Source organism: Equus caballus, chromosome 3 (assembly GCF_041296265.1).
Source record: "Equus caballus isolate H_3958 breed thoroughbred chromosome 3, TB-T2T, whole genome shotgun sequence".
Classification (NCBI taxonomy): domain Eukaryota; kingdom Metazoa; phylum Chordata; class Mammalia; order Perissodactyla; family Equidae; genus Equus; species Equus caballus.
The window spans coordinates 101,016,821-101,031,509 of NC_091686.1; the positions used below are offsets into that span (position 1 = coordinate 101,016,821).

The 14,689-nt window shown below is 46.1% G+C and overlaps 1 protein-coding gene across 16 annotated transcripts in view; it reads right to left on the minus strand.

Moving 5' to 3' along the window:
- The window catches only part of PCDH7 (protocadherin 7), a 397,198-nt gene extending 385,335 nt beyond the window's left edge, over window positions 1–11,863 (minus strand). For 15 of the 16 annotated variants that reach the window (XM_023638262.2, XM_070262514.1, XM_070262513.1 and 12 more), the window contains exon 1: window positions 7,322–11,863. In XM_023638262.2, coding sequence (XP_023494030.2) covers window positions 7,322–10,525 — 3,204 coding nt within the window. In that variant the 5' untranslated portion in view covers window positions 10,526–11,863. Of the gene's footprint in view, window positions 1–712; window positions 1,176–7,321 lie in introns of those variants that run through there. The other variant, XM_023638261.2, reaches the window with a different exon arrangement.
- Between the last annotated feature and the right edge of the window lie 2,826 nt (window positions 11,864–14,689).

Sequence of the window (14,689 nt, forward strand, 5' to 3'; positions counted from 1 at the left end):
AAATCTCAAGAATTTGACATTCTTAGTATTTCAAAACTCGGGGAAAATTTCAATAGGGCAGATGATGCCATAAATGTATTCAGAAGTTATCAAAATTTACACATGGAACACTTATATTTAGGCATACAAACACATACGACATAACAAATAGAGATGTAAATGTACAAACAAAGAGAGTTAGTGGGACCGTCCAGAGGATTCCCTGACTTACCTAGACTATCACTTATACAACTAAAATCGGCCACTTGCTCTCGCAATAATATGTAACAGGCTAAATTCTCCGAAGCTGCTTGAATTTACGTTATCTGACACCAACTAGAATAGCCTTCAGATAAACGTAGCTCACAAAAACAGGAGCCACATATTCTTTCTGAAAGTGACCAAAGTGACGTCAGTAAATCTAACTGAAAGGTTCTAACTTTTCGTAAGGAATTTAACCAAAAACAACTTGAAAATTCTTTAGTCACTATTTCAAGATTAAGGAAAAATTTTCCATTGGAAATACAAAATTAATCTTTCAAATTTGTTTCATAGGCAATATTTTTTATAAATGTTATTCAAGACCCTTGCATACACATGCGTGAGACAACACACAAACACACACTGTGGCATTTAGAAACACAAACAGAGAATGAGCACGAGACACTGTCCGTTAACAGAACTATCTCATTGGCGTAGAAAAAAAGGTGTGATTACACAACAACTTTAAAAATATTGATGAATTTAGGATTTTATTCGAAGTTGGTATTGAACGTATTATAGACAAAGACTTACTAGACCCAGTTTTCCTCGGTTCACACAAAGCCAGAGTCTTAAAATTATTTTTGACATATGCTTTTGGGGTTTTTTATAGGCTTCACTACTGATTTCCGCTAACCACCTCTTCGAGAATAGAATTCCTGGTGACTTAGACATCCATTAGTAGCACATTTCTTTATTAATACTGTTTCTTTTATATGTTTATTTATTTCAATACTATTTTTCCTTAAATGAGAAAAAAAAACTTGAAAATCAAATGCACAAGTGGAACAAGCAGTGATTGGCTGACACCCCACGGCCAAGGGCAGGCTCCAGCAGCTTTCGGAGTAGCAAGGTCATCAGAGTATGGTGCATAATGGAGCATCATATTAGAGTGGAATTCAGCCAAACACAGTAATGTATTGATGTAGATGCATCTGAAAGAAGGAAAATAAAGATTTATGCAGGTACAAAAAAAATGCGATGAGAAATTTTCCCCAATGTCTTATTCCCAATCGGAATGCTGGGGTAGAGGTTTTGGAGCAGAGAATTTTTATTTGCAAATTATGTGTTTGTAAATAATAAATATGCTCAGGGAAAAAAAAAAGTTAACTTGTCAGGCGAATCCTTCTCAGAAGGTTTAACAGTTTTTTGTTTGTACACAGCATTAGAGTTCAATACAAACATCACTAAAGTCCTGAAAATAAACCTTTATTTCGCCTTTAAAACATTAATTCACCAGAAGTGATAATTAAGATTAGTTTTAGTGGTTTCAGCTCAATTCTTCTTGGAATGTGAATTCTCCCACAACACTAATGCTAAATAAAGCACTGTGTAATGTTCCGAAACAGTCCCTGCTTTAGAAAAGATTCTAAGGGCTTTTAAAATAAATACGAAAGAAAAGCAAAGCTGACTCAAGATATATATGAACAGATCTTACTATTTCTATAGAGTCATAGTAAATAAATGGATGGGAAGCCTTACTAGAGTCTAGAAATTGGTTATATACAGCTTAAGCATAAAGCTCTAAACAATTATTATACTAAATTTCCTCCATAACCCCCACCACCACCCTCCCCCAGGAAAAGAAATAACGTTAAAACGTCTTATAGCATTGGTGGCTATGGCAAAGCAATGGTTCTGTCACACTATATTTAGTTTTAAAAATAGTTCAGATTTCATTTTTGAAATTAATAAGCTCAATCATTTCTATGTTATCAATATGTAAATTTAGAATCTAATACACTAGATTGGTTAACTGCCTAACAAGGAAGCAATCCAACTGGAAAATAACAAACTGTCAAATGCTTCTAAAAACTTGCTAGAAAACAAATTTAGAGGAAAAATTAGTTCATGATTGTGTGTTAGGGATGCGACTAAGGTAAAGGGCACCTGCAAAGAAGCGTAGAAGCCAAAAATATCATCAATACTGATGGAAAAGATAAAAGACTATCCCAATTAGAATGCAAAGAAAGTTTCATACATAATTTATAGAAAGCTTTTATTAATCTCCATTAAAATAGGTTGCTACTGAGGAAATAGTAAATGCTGGATAGAAGCTTACATCTCTTGTTACTGTTCTGCTAAAATTAAAAATTCTGTCAATTAACTTGTTGAATATACATTCTAAACCATGTTAAGTCACCTTAATGTATGTCATCAACTGCTATCTTCCATAAGGGGGAAAGAAATATTAATTTCTTTCAAAATCTATAAAATTTGAATTACAATTTCCCCAGTAATTTACAGATAAAAACTAGAGCCCAAAGCAGAATTATATTCTATTGTAAAAATGTCATTCTTCATAGCCAAATATAGTTATACTTACATAAATACATCTCCACAGATTTCTATCACTGTTGAAATATATACAGAGAAGGCTGCAGAAATTCACTTTTTTTCTAAGGCAGCATGATAAATAAAAAACTTTGGACTCCGCATTCTATGCCTTGGACTCTTGTCCACATTATATCCCTGTAATCTTGTGATCGCAAGCAAATTACTTTTTCAAACTAGGCCTCAGTTGCCTCTAAAATTATATAAAATGAGGGGACTGGTTTAGTTGGTATCTTTTAATTCTAAAATGTGATGACTCTAGTGATTTTAGATCCAGACATTAAGCAGCTAATTACAATATATTTTATTTCAGTTTTGTATATGTTTAAAGTTCAAATGTTTTCCACATATCTATGTATGAACATCACAATGAAACAGAAGTCTAATGGCACCATAGTTGGTTTCTATCAATACATCACCATGCGTTTGTGTGCATGTGGAAAGAGAGAAAGTTACTTTGCAATATAGACCATGTGCACACTTTTCCACATATGACACAGGAAGATAAAAAGAAAAAATGATTTCACTATATTCATCCTGCTGCATGATTTACTTAAAATCTTTATATGGACTTTGTGGTCTTAAGTCTTAAATCATTAATCGACTTAGGGTAAGTTTGGGATAAGGTTCAAACTGTCATACCTGGACTTCCATAAAAACTTGCATATTCATTGCAAATCAAATCAGTGGATGACCCTTTCCTTGTTTCATAACTATCCAGAGATCCAGGTAATGCTGCTTTAGTAGATTCCTCCTGACTAAAGACCTAGTCTAACTTTCATCAGCTATTAGCCTCTTCCCTATGCTATCAGGCCAAATTTAACAGAAATCCCACAATATGCAGATTCATTGTGCCTCTGGAAAGTCTTCTTGGTTATAGACAGGAGAATCATATTATAGAAACTATGCTTATAAAACTAAAACTGGAAGCTGTGGTTGGCATCACCATGTAGATGCATTTCCACTATAATATGTATGGTGTAATATACATTCACAAATAAATTGATATTTCGTTTTCTCAGCGCCTAGAACTCTAATAGATGATGGCAAGTCATCCATTTGCTTCCAGAATTGAAGTAATTTAAAAAAATAATTTCTGCCATATTTTTCACTAAGTATATAATGAATATATTGAACACAATTTGATCAATTAAAGAGGTCATTATTCAGACTACATTCAGCAGTTCCTTACACAAGGGAAACTCACCAGAGTTAATATGAATTTTTCTTGAGTATTTCAGGATCAGCTACAAATGGATTTTTAAATTAATGTTTATTCAAGCTGTATTCTCTATACTCTTGCCAAAAATAAAGTACCTTACTTTCCATTTACTAAATACAATAAAATTTTTACTTGCGAGTACATTATCTAAATAAGAGCATAGCAAGGATAAACTCAACAGGACTTGAAAATAATAAGCGAAGTGGTAACTATAGTTTTATATTGCCTATTCATCTTTCAGAATTATACTAATTTTTTAAAGAAAATTGAAAAATAGTTAACACATCATAAAACGCTGGAGATTTAAAAATAAATAGAAAAATAGGATACTTCTGCCTTTACTTTACAAATCAAAAGCACAACTGTACTTCTAGGTCACGAAACTTGAACAACCACCAATAGCAGGTTTACCAAGCAAAGAAGAATGAAATGGAAAGGGGGACATACTCTCAATAATGCTGTCAAGGATCCACATTTTGCTCGACTAGACACATTATTTAGTTGAGTGCAAAGCCTTTTCACTGAACTGCAAAGATCTGAACTAAGAAAACCAGGGTTACGTCATCAGTTTTCCTAATGTGTGGATTTCAGAAATAATTCCAGCAACTCTGCAACACACATCTTCTAGATTCTGCCAAAAAGTAATATAGAAGCTTGATTTGAATGTCTCTAGAGCCTATGAAAACAAACCAAAATGAGGCATATGTGTGTGTGGGGGGGAGCATTATTTACAAACTTTTATTTCTACAAAGCTGTCTAATTGTTATAATGTAACCATTAACAGGACTTAGCAGCAACATTTTAAAACGTCTAATTCTCATGAAGGCAAGACACTGTAATAGACATCACTTCCATTATATCCCAGATAAAGAACTATGACAAGGCAATTCAGAAAAATTATAAATAAAATGAAGGGGCTTTATGTCAGATGAAATCTCAAATTTTTAATTAATCCCTACCATAAGGAATTAAAAGAAGGCAACCCGCAGGTTTTCCTTAGACAAATTCAGTATCAAAGGGAATAAATTATAACAAAACCACGTGGGTTGGTTTTTTGTGGGGTTTTTTGGACAGGTTTAATTTAAAAATATATATTTTGACAGTATGGAAAAACTAAAGGTAATATCTTTTTTTAAATAAAAATAGAAAATCATCTACTTATGGTACAAAAAAATCAGAACAAAAAAGATCCTGTTTATTATGTCAGATGTCTAAACCAAATGTAACTTTGTAAATGGATCCCTTGTGCCCTGACAGCAATACTGAGGAGATGAAGGGTATCAGTTACTATTACTGATTACATTAAGGGGAATGTGTTTCATTCACCTTTATTTCATTTTAGGGAAGCTATTTATTGTGGTTAAAACCTTATACATCTTTTGAATATCCAACGACATACAAGTTTTCCAAAGTCACTTTTGGTAAACTGCATGATTTATTCCAATGTCTTTGTAGGTTTTCTCTTCTGGTATATGGATTTCTTTGCTCGGTTAAGAGACCAACACCATACATTAGTTTATTTATAAGCATATCACTTTGCCTTTTAAGCAGGATGCCACAACAGTTTTGATATTGGCTGTTTTAAATATTCAAGAATACAGAGCTAACACCATTTGATGAGCCAAATAAAGCTTAAGAGTCAGCACAGAACATATGAGGTGATTGCATAAAATATCTATAAATCTACCACTTGATATGTCCCCTCAAAATTTTAAGATTACACAATTTAGAATGCAAATGCCAGTCAGCCACAGGACAAAAAGTCCCATTAGGATGACAGCTGAGAAGTAAATATTCTGCAGAACTCTCTTTTCGCATGCTTTTGCATTACAAATCACCATTTTTTAGGGAAATTTCTACAGATCTCAATTTATTTGTGGATGTTTATAAGTAACCTTATAAAAGTGCTGTTATTTTAGCTGGAATCATCCTTGTTTACAAAACTGATAAAAGCACCAAAAACAAAACAAAAGTCAGCTTCTAACCGCAGGTAAAGCAATAACACAACAGATACAAACTCTCCACTAGTCAAATTTCAGTTTAGCAGAAATCAATAACTCAGGCTCACGGGCATCAAAAGACACATTTACAAAAGCCATTTAGTACAATGTAGTTCAAACCCGTGTTCTCGTGGACTGTTTTGAGTATTGGATATAAAAGCATGTTAAGTCTGTTTCTTCTTATACAAATAGCTGGAGTAAAGTACAATATATAGAAAATATTTCTTGAGGAAAATAATTTTTAAAATTATGAAGGCAATAAGGAATTAATGTCTTTCCTATAATATCTCTAATGAGCCCACCAATAACATCTTTAATGAGGCTATAAAATAACTTTTTCCTTTGCCTTAATTCTTCTCAGATCACACATTCCACATGCAAAGCACACTTAATACAAAAACAATTCTTCAATGTTACTTGACATAAATGTGTTTCTTTAGATGAGCTCTGGAGGTAAGAAATATGTAATTTACTAGAGTTATTAGTGGAGTTGCTATAGTATTAGACAGAGCAGTTTCCAAAAGGTTTTTTTTGTTGTGTGCACAACTTTGGTGGATGGAAAAGTAGACTTTGTGAGTATTACATATATCACACACAAGCAAAACTTTCAAAAATAAATTTTATATTTTCTGCAGTTGACTTCAAAATACACCATTTTCTTTTTACTATTTCCACATTTCAACAAGAAACAACTATGTCAAATATTCCATATAACCTTTATATTCTCAGTATATCACAATGGATACCAAAATACTCTTGCACACAGTGCATTAAGCATGAACATTTTTGTTGCTTAGCTTAAATAATGAATGGTTCATGCAATATACTTTTGTTTATAAACTCTTAATACCAAACACAAAAAGTGCAGAAGACGATTTCATATCCTCATAGAAGCCAAATTCTTAGAGATAGCGAAGTATTAAAAATGTAGTTTTGCATAAATTTGCATATCACAAATATTTTTAAACCAGCATTTTTGTCAAAGTAGTCAATATTTCAATATCTCATACACGGTACTACATTTGCATGAATCAGTGTTTGCTTATCTGCAAAATCCTGCGTAATATATAACATAGTTAAAAGTTTTATAGTGTCCAATTTGCACAGATACCACAGTAACTTACAAATTTCCTCTCTGTATACAATTATCCACTTAGTAGCCACAAAAGAAAATAATTTCAAGTTAAAGGTAACCATTCAAACAATATATACATATTTATTCTGGAAACAGAAAATGTAGGATGAATTAGGGCTGTCAAATACAAAGAGAAGTGCAAAACAACGCCTACTTTGAATATTTTCTTTCGTAGTTTAGTAAACATTGGTCTAACTTGCAAAATACAGTGGAGCACCTTGTGTAGATGGCCTCTATTAAATTAATGGTGTATGAATTAACACTAAATTCCTGCTATTAACTTTTCAAATAATAGCTTTAAAAGTGAGAAGACAAAACTTTATAGAAGATGCTCTGTCTCCTAGTTAGCAGCCCTCCTAGGATATTAAATATATTTGGGATGCATCTTACCTGTTTGCTGTACTTGTTATTGGTTTGACAGCTGTACTCAGAGCAGTGATCTGATCCAATTGAAATGTTGTCTCCTGCTCCCACAAATGTGTTGGCTGGTGGTAGATCTTGTACGGCCTGGTGTTTTTTGCCTGCAGTTGGTGATTGGGGGTGAAGCTGGACAGTAGGCAATGGGGAACTAGATTTGTAATGCCTGGCCAGGTCAGGACTGCCAGGCCCACCGTTAACCGATCGGTATCGCCCCATGCTCGGGCTGTCTGACAGCTTCTCATTGACACTATCATACCTCTGTCCATTTGGTTTAGAAGCTTCTACAGTGACAATGCTGCTGTAGAGGGGCTGCTTAGATTTTTTGTTTTTCTTGTCCTTTTTAGGCTTTTTAGATTTGTCATGCTGTTGGGGTGTAAAAAAGTCTTCGTGATCTTTTTTGCCAGCTTCGTAGCCATTTTTATTTTTGGACCGGCAGTACCTTGCCATCACCACAATTAAGATGATTAGAATCACTGTCATAATTCCAGCAACAACCCCAATGACAATACTGAGTCTCTGTTTGCTAATTTCGTAGCTTGGGTCACCAGCTATATCCTGGGTGAGTGGGGTGTGCAAACTTCTAGCTATCTGAGAGTCAATCACAGTTGCATTAGAAACACTTTCATTGACAAACACATGCACCAGAGTCGTGGTGGACTGGGAAGGCTGCCCACTGTCATTCACTTGCACCACCAACCTGTGCAAGCCATAATGCTTATGGGTGAGTTTTCCCACTAAGGAAACCACACCACTGGTGGAATCAATCTCAAACAGCTTGAAGGGATTCCCTCCCACAATGCTGTAGTTAAGGTCTGCATTGATGCCATCATCACTGTCTGTTGCCAACACTGTAGCTACTACTGTCCTGACATTACTTGAAGGTGGCAGTAAAGTGTAGGAAATGTTTCTGGGAAGGGTAACTGTAGGAGCATTGTCATTCTCATCCATCACAAAGAGAGAGACTGTGGCTGTGGCAGATCTGGGAGGATCTCCCCCGTCCACAGCCTTGACTCTGAATGTATATGTGGTCTGATGTTCCCGGTCAAAAGACATCGTGGAGTAAATGGTCCCTGTGTCATTTTCAATAGAAAAAATGTTACTGTTCTCCTCTATGTACAGGCTCATCTCCGCATTGCGCCCCTTGTCAGCATCCATCACCGTCACCATCCCCACCGGGCTGTTGGGCTGCAAGTTCTCTTTCACATAAAAGGTAAAGACGTCCTGCATAAACTTAGGGTCGTTGTCATTCTTGTCAGCCACCTGCACAATCACCGTGGTGCTGCCCTGCAGCACAGGGATGCCTTTGTCTTTGGCATTAACTTTAAACTCATACCTGTCAGTCTGCTCGCGGTCCAGCACCGTATTGACGAGGATGTCCCCAGAATCGGGATCAATGGCAAAGATCCCCATCACAGAGGACTCCAGCGAGTAGGCAATCTCCGCATTCTTCCCGCTGTCAGCGTCTGTCGCCAGCACGGTGGCCACCCTTTCGCCAGGAATGTTGTTCTCGGGAAAGTAAACCTCCACCACTGACTGGCCAAAGACGGGAGGGTTGTCGTTAGTGTCTCCCACCTTCACAACCAGAGAGTTGTTGCTGGAGAGGCTGGGGCTGCCCGAGTCCACTGCCACTATGACCACGTTGAACTCCCGGGTGGTCTCATAGTCCAGAGGGGCCGAGGTGTGCAGGAAGTACTTTTTCTTGTTCTGGTCGCCCTCTGTGTCGCTGGCTGGCTTGAGCTGGAAAGGCACGTCGCCCACCACGGTGCAGGTGACCACCCCGTTCTCGCCTTGGTCTCGGTCTGACACCTGCACCAGGGCGATGGGAGTGTCGACCAGAACGTCCTCGGCCACGCTGGCCACCCCATCCTTGAGCGGGATACGCCCGATCTTGCGGATTTCAATGGATGGCACGTTGTCGTTCTCGTCCTTGATGTTGAGGACCACGGTGGCCTTGTCGGTCTTGGGGGGCTGCCCGCGATCGCGGGCCATGACCGTGAAGCGCAGCTGGTTCACCTCCTCGCGGTCGATACGGTGCAGGACACTGAGCCAGCCTGACGTCTCGTCGAGGCGCAGCAGCCGCCGCACTGACTCGGTAGCCGCCCCGAACACGTACTCGATCTGCCCGTTGACCCCCACGTCCAAGTCGGCGGCACGCAGCTGCAGGATGGGGGTCCCAGGGGCGCTGTTCTCGGCCAGGTCCGCCTCGTACACGCTCTTCTCGAAGCGGGGGCTGTTGTCGTTCACGTCGGTGATGAGCACCCGCAGGATAGCCTGAGAGGAGCGAGGCGGGTCGCCCCCGTCGCGCACCCGCAGGGTCAGCTCATAGGAGTCGCGCTGCTCGCGGTCCAGCGCCCCCTTCACGATCAGCTGCGGCTGCTTCTCGCCATCCGGGGTGTCGGCCACCTGCAGTTCGAACACGCTGCTGCGGCCCCCGGGGTTCGCCCCGCCACCGCCCTCTGGCGCGTCCAGCCGCCTCTTAGAACCCCCGGGGCCGCCGCCGCTCGCGCCGTTCCCGCCGCCCCCGGGGTAGGGGGCGCTGTCGGCAGCCCCGGCGCGCCGGCCCTCGCCGCCGCCGCCGCCGCCGCCGCCGCCGCCGCCGCCGCCGCCGCCGCCCCCGGGCTCCTGGAGCAGCTCGTAGCGCTCGATGCCGTTGCGGCCGAAGTCACGGTCGGTGGCGGTGGGCAGCAGGTAGAGAGTGCCCACCGGCCGGTTCTCCTCCACCGTGAGCGTGAGCACCGGCGACGGGAAGGTGGGCGTGTTGTCGTTGATGTCGAGCACGATGACCCGACCCTCGAACAGGTCCACCCAGCTCTGCGAGGGCCCGATCACCGACACCTCGAAGTCCAGGAAGCACTCGTTCTCGTCGAAGATCATCTGACACTGGGGCAGCTTCTCGCGGTCGATGCGCCGCTCGCTCGTGCTCAGCTCGCCCGTGAGGTTGTCGATCTTCAGGTACTCGGAGCCCGACTCGAGGCTGAAAGTCACCTCACCCGAGCCGGTCACGATGCCTAAGTCGGAGGCGACGTTGCCGATGCGAACGTCTGCTGGGCCCTCCTCGGCCAGTCGGTACCGGAGGAGTTGCTTGGCGGCCGCCAGGCTGAGCGACAGCGGCAAGAGGAGACAGCAGCCCAGGCACCAGCCGCGCGCCCATCCCATGGTCCGCATCCTCAGCATCTTCTCTTGCTGCTGCTGCTATTGCTCCTTCTAATCACAGCCCCCTCGGCGCCCCCCTCCTCCGGGGCCGGCCGCCTGCCCTCCTCCCAGTCCTCTCCCCTCTCCGGGAAAGGAAGAAGCGATAGGGAGAGGTGGGAGGGGGCAAGAGCAGCGTGCAGAGTCGGCAAAGGGAAACCAGCGATAGATCCTTCTTTTTTTTTTTCCTCCTGCTTCTTCCGAAAGTTATTGTTTCATAATTCATGCAATGGGTGCTAATCGCCCGCTCGCCGGCCGCCGTTCAGTCGCAGTACTCACAGTTCACGGGACACTGCGCGCCGCGGGCTCGGCGCCCCCCCAGAGTCATCCCCGCAGCGGGCGGAGGATCCGGGGCTCCTGGCCCCGCTCTGTCGGATGGGGCCGGAACCGCTCCGGCAGGCGGGCGGTGGAGCCGGGAAGCGGCGGGGAGCGAGCCGGCAGCCTCCCCCGCCTGCCAACCCCGCTGGTCTTTGCTGCTACTGGAGTTGACTCCAATTCACGTTCCAGCCACTCACTCCAGAACCAGCTTCTGCTCCGGCTGCCCAGGCAAACGTGAGTCGCTTCCTGCACGAGGCGCCGGGGCCAGCAACAAGCCAGTCTCAACTCCGACTCCGCTCAGGCAGCGGGGGAGCCAGTCAACAGATCGAGAATGAAAAATCTCCGGCAGCTCGCTTCGGGCACCGTGCCGTGGAGAACAGTCGCGTCACAGAGCGGTCCGCGTCCGGGTAACCCCCGCGCGCCGAAGAGCAGCCCGAGCCATCTTCAGAGACGCCCAGAGAGTCAGTCCCTTCTCACCCCCGAGAGCTCGGGTTTCTCTTTTTTCTTAACAACTCTGCGCAAGGTCATTAGTCACGAAGCCGCCGCCTGAAACCGCAGCAGCCGTTCGCCCGCGGGGGCGAAGGCTGAGCCGTGCGCACCGCGCGGTGCCTAAGTTTGGGTTCGCCGCCGCAGAGTCCGTGCCTTTCCTCACCTGCATTCGGCCCGCATGTCGGAGCACTGGGATCTGCAGCGCTGTGCGCGATTCAGGGAGGAGATTGCAGCCTCTCTCTCTCTCCGTTCTCTCTCGATCCCTCCCCTCCCTCCCTCTCTCTCCTCCCTCCTCCTCCTCTCTCCTCCCTCCTCTCCTTTCCCCTTTCCCCTTCTCCCACTCTCTCTCCTGCACGTTCCCTCTCCTTCACTCCCAGTCCCAATGCTGGCAACTCGAGCTGAACTTGATCCCTTTGCAGTTCAAAGGTGAGCAAAACAGGCTCGGTGCGCAGGCGACGTTGGCCTGGCGAAAGCCCCCGGCCGGGCTCCCTGAACGGCAATTAACAAAGATGCCCAATTCTGTCCGGATTTCCGAAGAAAAGCCAAAGGCATTGGGGAGGAGGGTGGAGGGGGAGGTGGAGTCAGAGACAGCTGCCAAGTAGCTTAAAAAAAAAAATCCAGTTTGCCAAGGGGAGAAAAAGTGCCAGTCGGTTGTTGCCTCGGAAGTGCCCTGGCACGGCGGGTGAATTCCGCAGTTGTCTCGTCCCCTTTCGCGTCTGGGAGACTCTGGCGCGGGTGCTCCTGCCGCCCCTTGGGCTGTCACGGCTCGAAGACACTGAATGGCAAGTGGGAAGCGCCCGCTCGCTAGCTGCAAGCCGGAAACCCGCAAGTTTGCCCAAAGTGGTGGTTGCTGCTGGGAGCTCGGTGGCTCGCTCGCGGCTCAAGCTTGTCCCTGAAGCTGCTGTGGCGGCGGCAGCGGCGGCGTTAGCAGCCGAGGCGCGGAAACTACACACTCGCAGAGGAGGAGGGAGAAGTGCCGGGGGGAGGGAGACAGGAGGGAGTACTAGTCAGCCGCCGCGCTCCGGAGAGCCCAGCTTCAGCCCCGGGGCCCATTCCGAGTATGCACAATCCCAGGCAGTCCCCCTTAAGCCAAAGCCTGCCCCCCACCTTCCCCGGCGAGTACAGCGGCTTTCTCCTCCCGGGGGAGGGGGGGGCGGGGGAGGGGCTTGCATGTCCTCCCGGGGGCTGGTGAATTGCCTCTTGCTCCGACTATTGCGGAGTGAGTGTGTGAGAGCGTTGGAGCGGGGGTCAGGAAATGTTTCTCCTTCTGCTTCTCCCCCTTCTCACACCGTGTTCCCCACCCCCTGGTGTCTCCTGTTGGCAATTTATCGTCTTGGTTAGGGCATGATTACCGGTGTGGCTTGGGGGACCCCGCGTGCGCCCAGGGAGCCACGCTGATGTTCTGAGAAACCGTGATGGGCTGCAGTGGTTAAGAGAGAACATCAAACTCCAGAAAGAGTGAAAGAGGGATCCTTTTTTGGGAGCAGAGACTTCGGAGGACTGGGGGTGGGGGGGCCTATCTTTGTTTAAATGCTTGGCATTCCTGTCATCGTGCTTGCTTACGGGGGTAGACCGGGTGTGTGAGCGCGCCTGGGGAATAAACACATGTTGGAAGCCTCGATATTATTTTCTGAGCAGAAACCTGCAGCCTTTAGTAACTGGCAAAGTGTAGCGTCACCTATCTGGATAAAAGGGAAATAAACTTTAATGGCAACTTTGTGTACCGAAGTGTCCCTAGCTCCTTTTCTCTCCTTCTTTTGACTTTGTGCCACTCAATCGTACATGGTATTCCCCAACGCGAGGCTTTCCCAGCTTTCAATCACGGCCACCGCAGCCCGCCTCGTCAGATTTCAGTTCTGGTTGTGTTTTCTGAATTGTAGCCATCGACTCTTCATTTATTTCAGCGGCTGTTAAACAAGGGGGCCTCGCCAGGATTAAGGGGGTTGCGGCGGGCAGGAGCTATTTGGGGAGAATTCTTACCATCTCAAAAGAGAAAAGGGGCTGCTGCTGGGATTTGGGTGGTTCTCAGCTCGTCTGCCCAATCTACAGGCATGAAGGGGCCTCCTCCTAAAGGGAAATTTAAAGCGAAAAGAAGAAAAAAGAAAGAAATCTGTCCAGAGTGGGTACTCTGCCTTTACGAGACCTATGTGAGGAGGCAGAACGATTTAAACAAGACAAACACCAATAAAGTCTACGAGCAGATGTAGCGCGCGGTTGTTGAGGCGGGCGCAGCCAGCAGGAATAGGGGGGAGAGGCGGCCGAGATTTCCAAGCTCTCCTTATGGGGGATCGTAGAGGCGCGGAGGGTGAAAGTGTGCGTGGTACGTGCCAGAGAGCTGGCGACTATTTCCCAGTCTGCTAAAGCAACGGCACTCCGGGGGTAGCGGCGCCTCCTCCGGGGCCAGGCTGGGAATCCGGCCTTCCCCTCAACCCCGCCCCCCCTCCACCGCCGCCGCGGTCGCTGCCACCCGAGCCGCTCGGCTCTATATCTGCAGCATCAGCGAGAAAAGCTCCGCGCGCAGACTCAGTGCGCACCGCCGCAGTCTGGAGACGGGGGGCGGGGGCGGACGCCGCAGCGCCTTTGCGGCCGGCTAAGTGGCAGTAACACCAAATCCCCCTTGAATTTGGCAAACTCTGGTTTATCAGAATGCCTCCCTCCCTCCGACACCCGATTCCCTTTTTAGCAGGGGCCAAGGCAAAAGAAGGAAGCCGTCTCCACTCCGCGGCCTTGCGCTCGTGCATTCCGATGCGCGGCAATATGGTGCAGTGCACTCCCTCCCTGCGCCGCCTTTACTTAGATTTTACAAACTTCGGGCAGCCGCGTGGGCAGAGATGTTGTGCACTCTCTCTTCCCTCGCCAGACCGTAAACTTGAAAAAACCCCTGCGCATCTTCAAACATTCGCCCACCGCTCCGGCACGCAATCTCCAGGCGCACACTAGCGAGGGGTGGAGGAGTGGCGGCTTTTCCCCACAACGCTGCACCTTTCTTCCCAGATGACCCGGGGGCGCAGCGCGTCCTTCACAGTGGAGTGGCTTCCTCACAGCGAGCGGGCGGTACTCTCCAGTCCGCCCCCCCTACTCTCATCCCTACCACCTCCGCCGCCGAGCCAAGCCAGCGTGGGAACGGGGTCCGACGTGTGCGGCATGGAGAACAGCGCGGCCCGCCTGCCCGGGCCAGGGAGCCTCCTGGCTTTCCTCCCTCCCCCATCAGTCCCCGGCTCCGACCTTTCCGCCGGAGCAGCCAAGGAGCCGTGGCGGCTTTGCCGGGCGGCGCGGTTCTTGGGAACAGGAACGGAATGGGCGGGGTGGGGGTGGGGGCGAGGTGAGAGGAGCCCTCGGGGT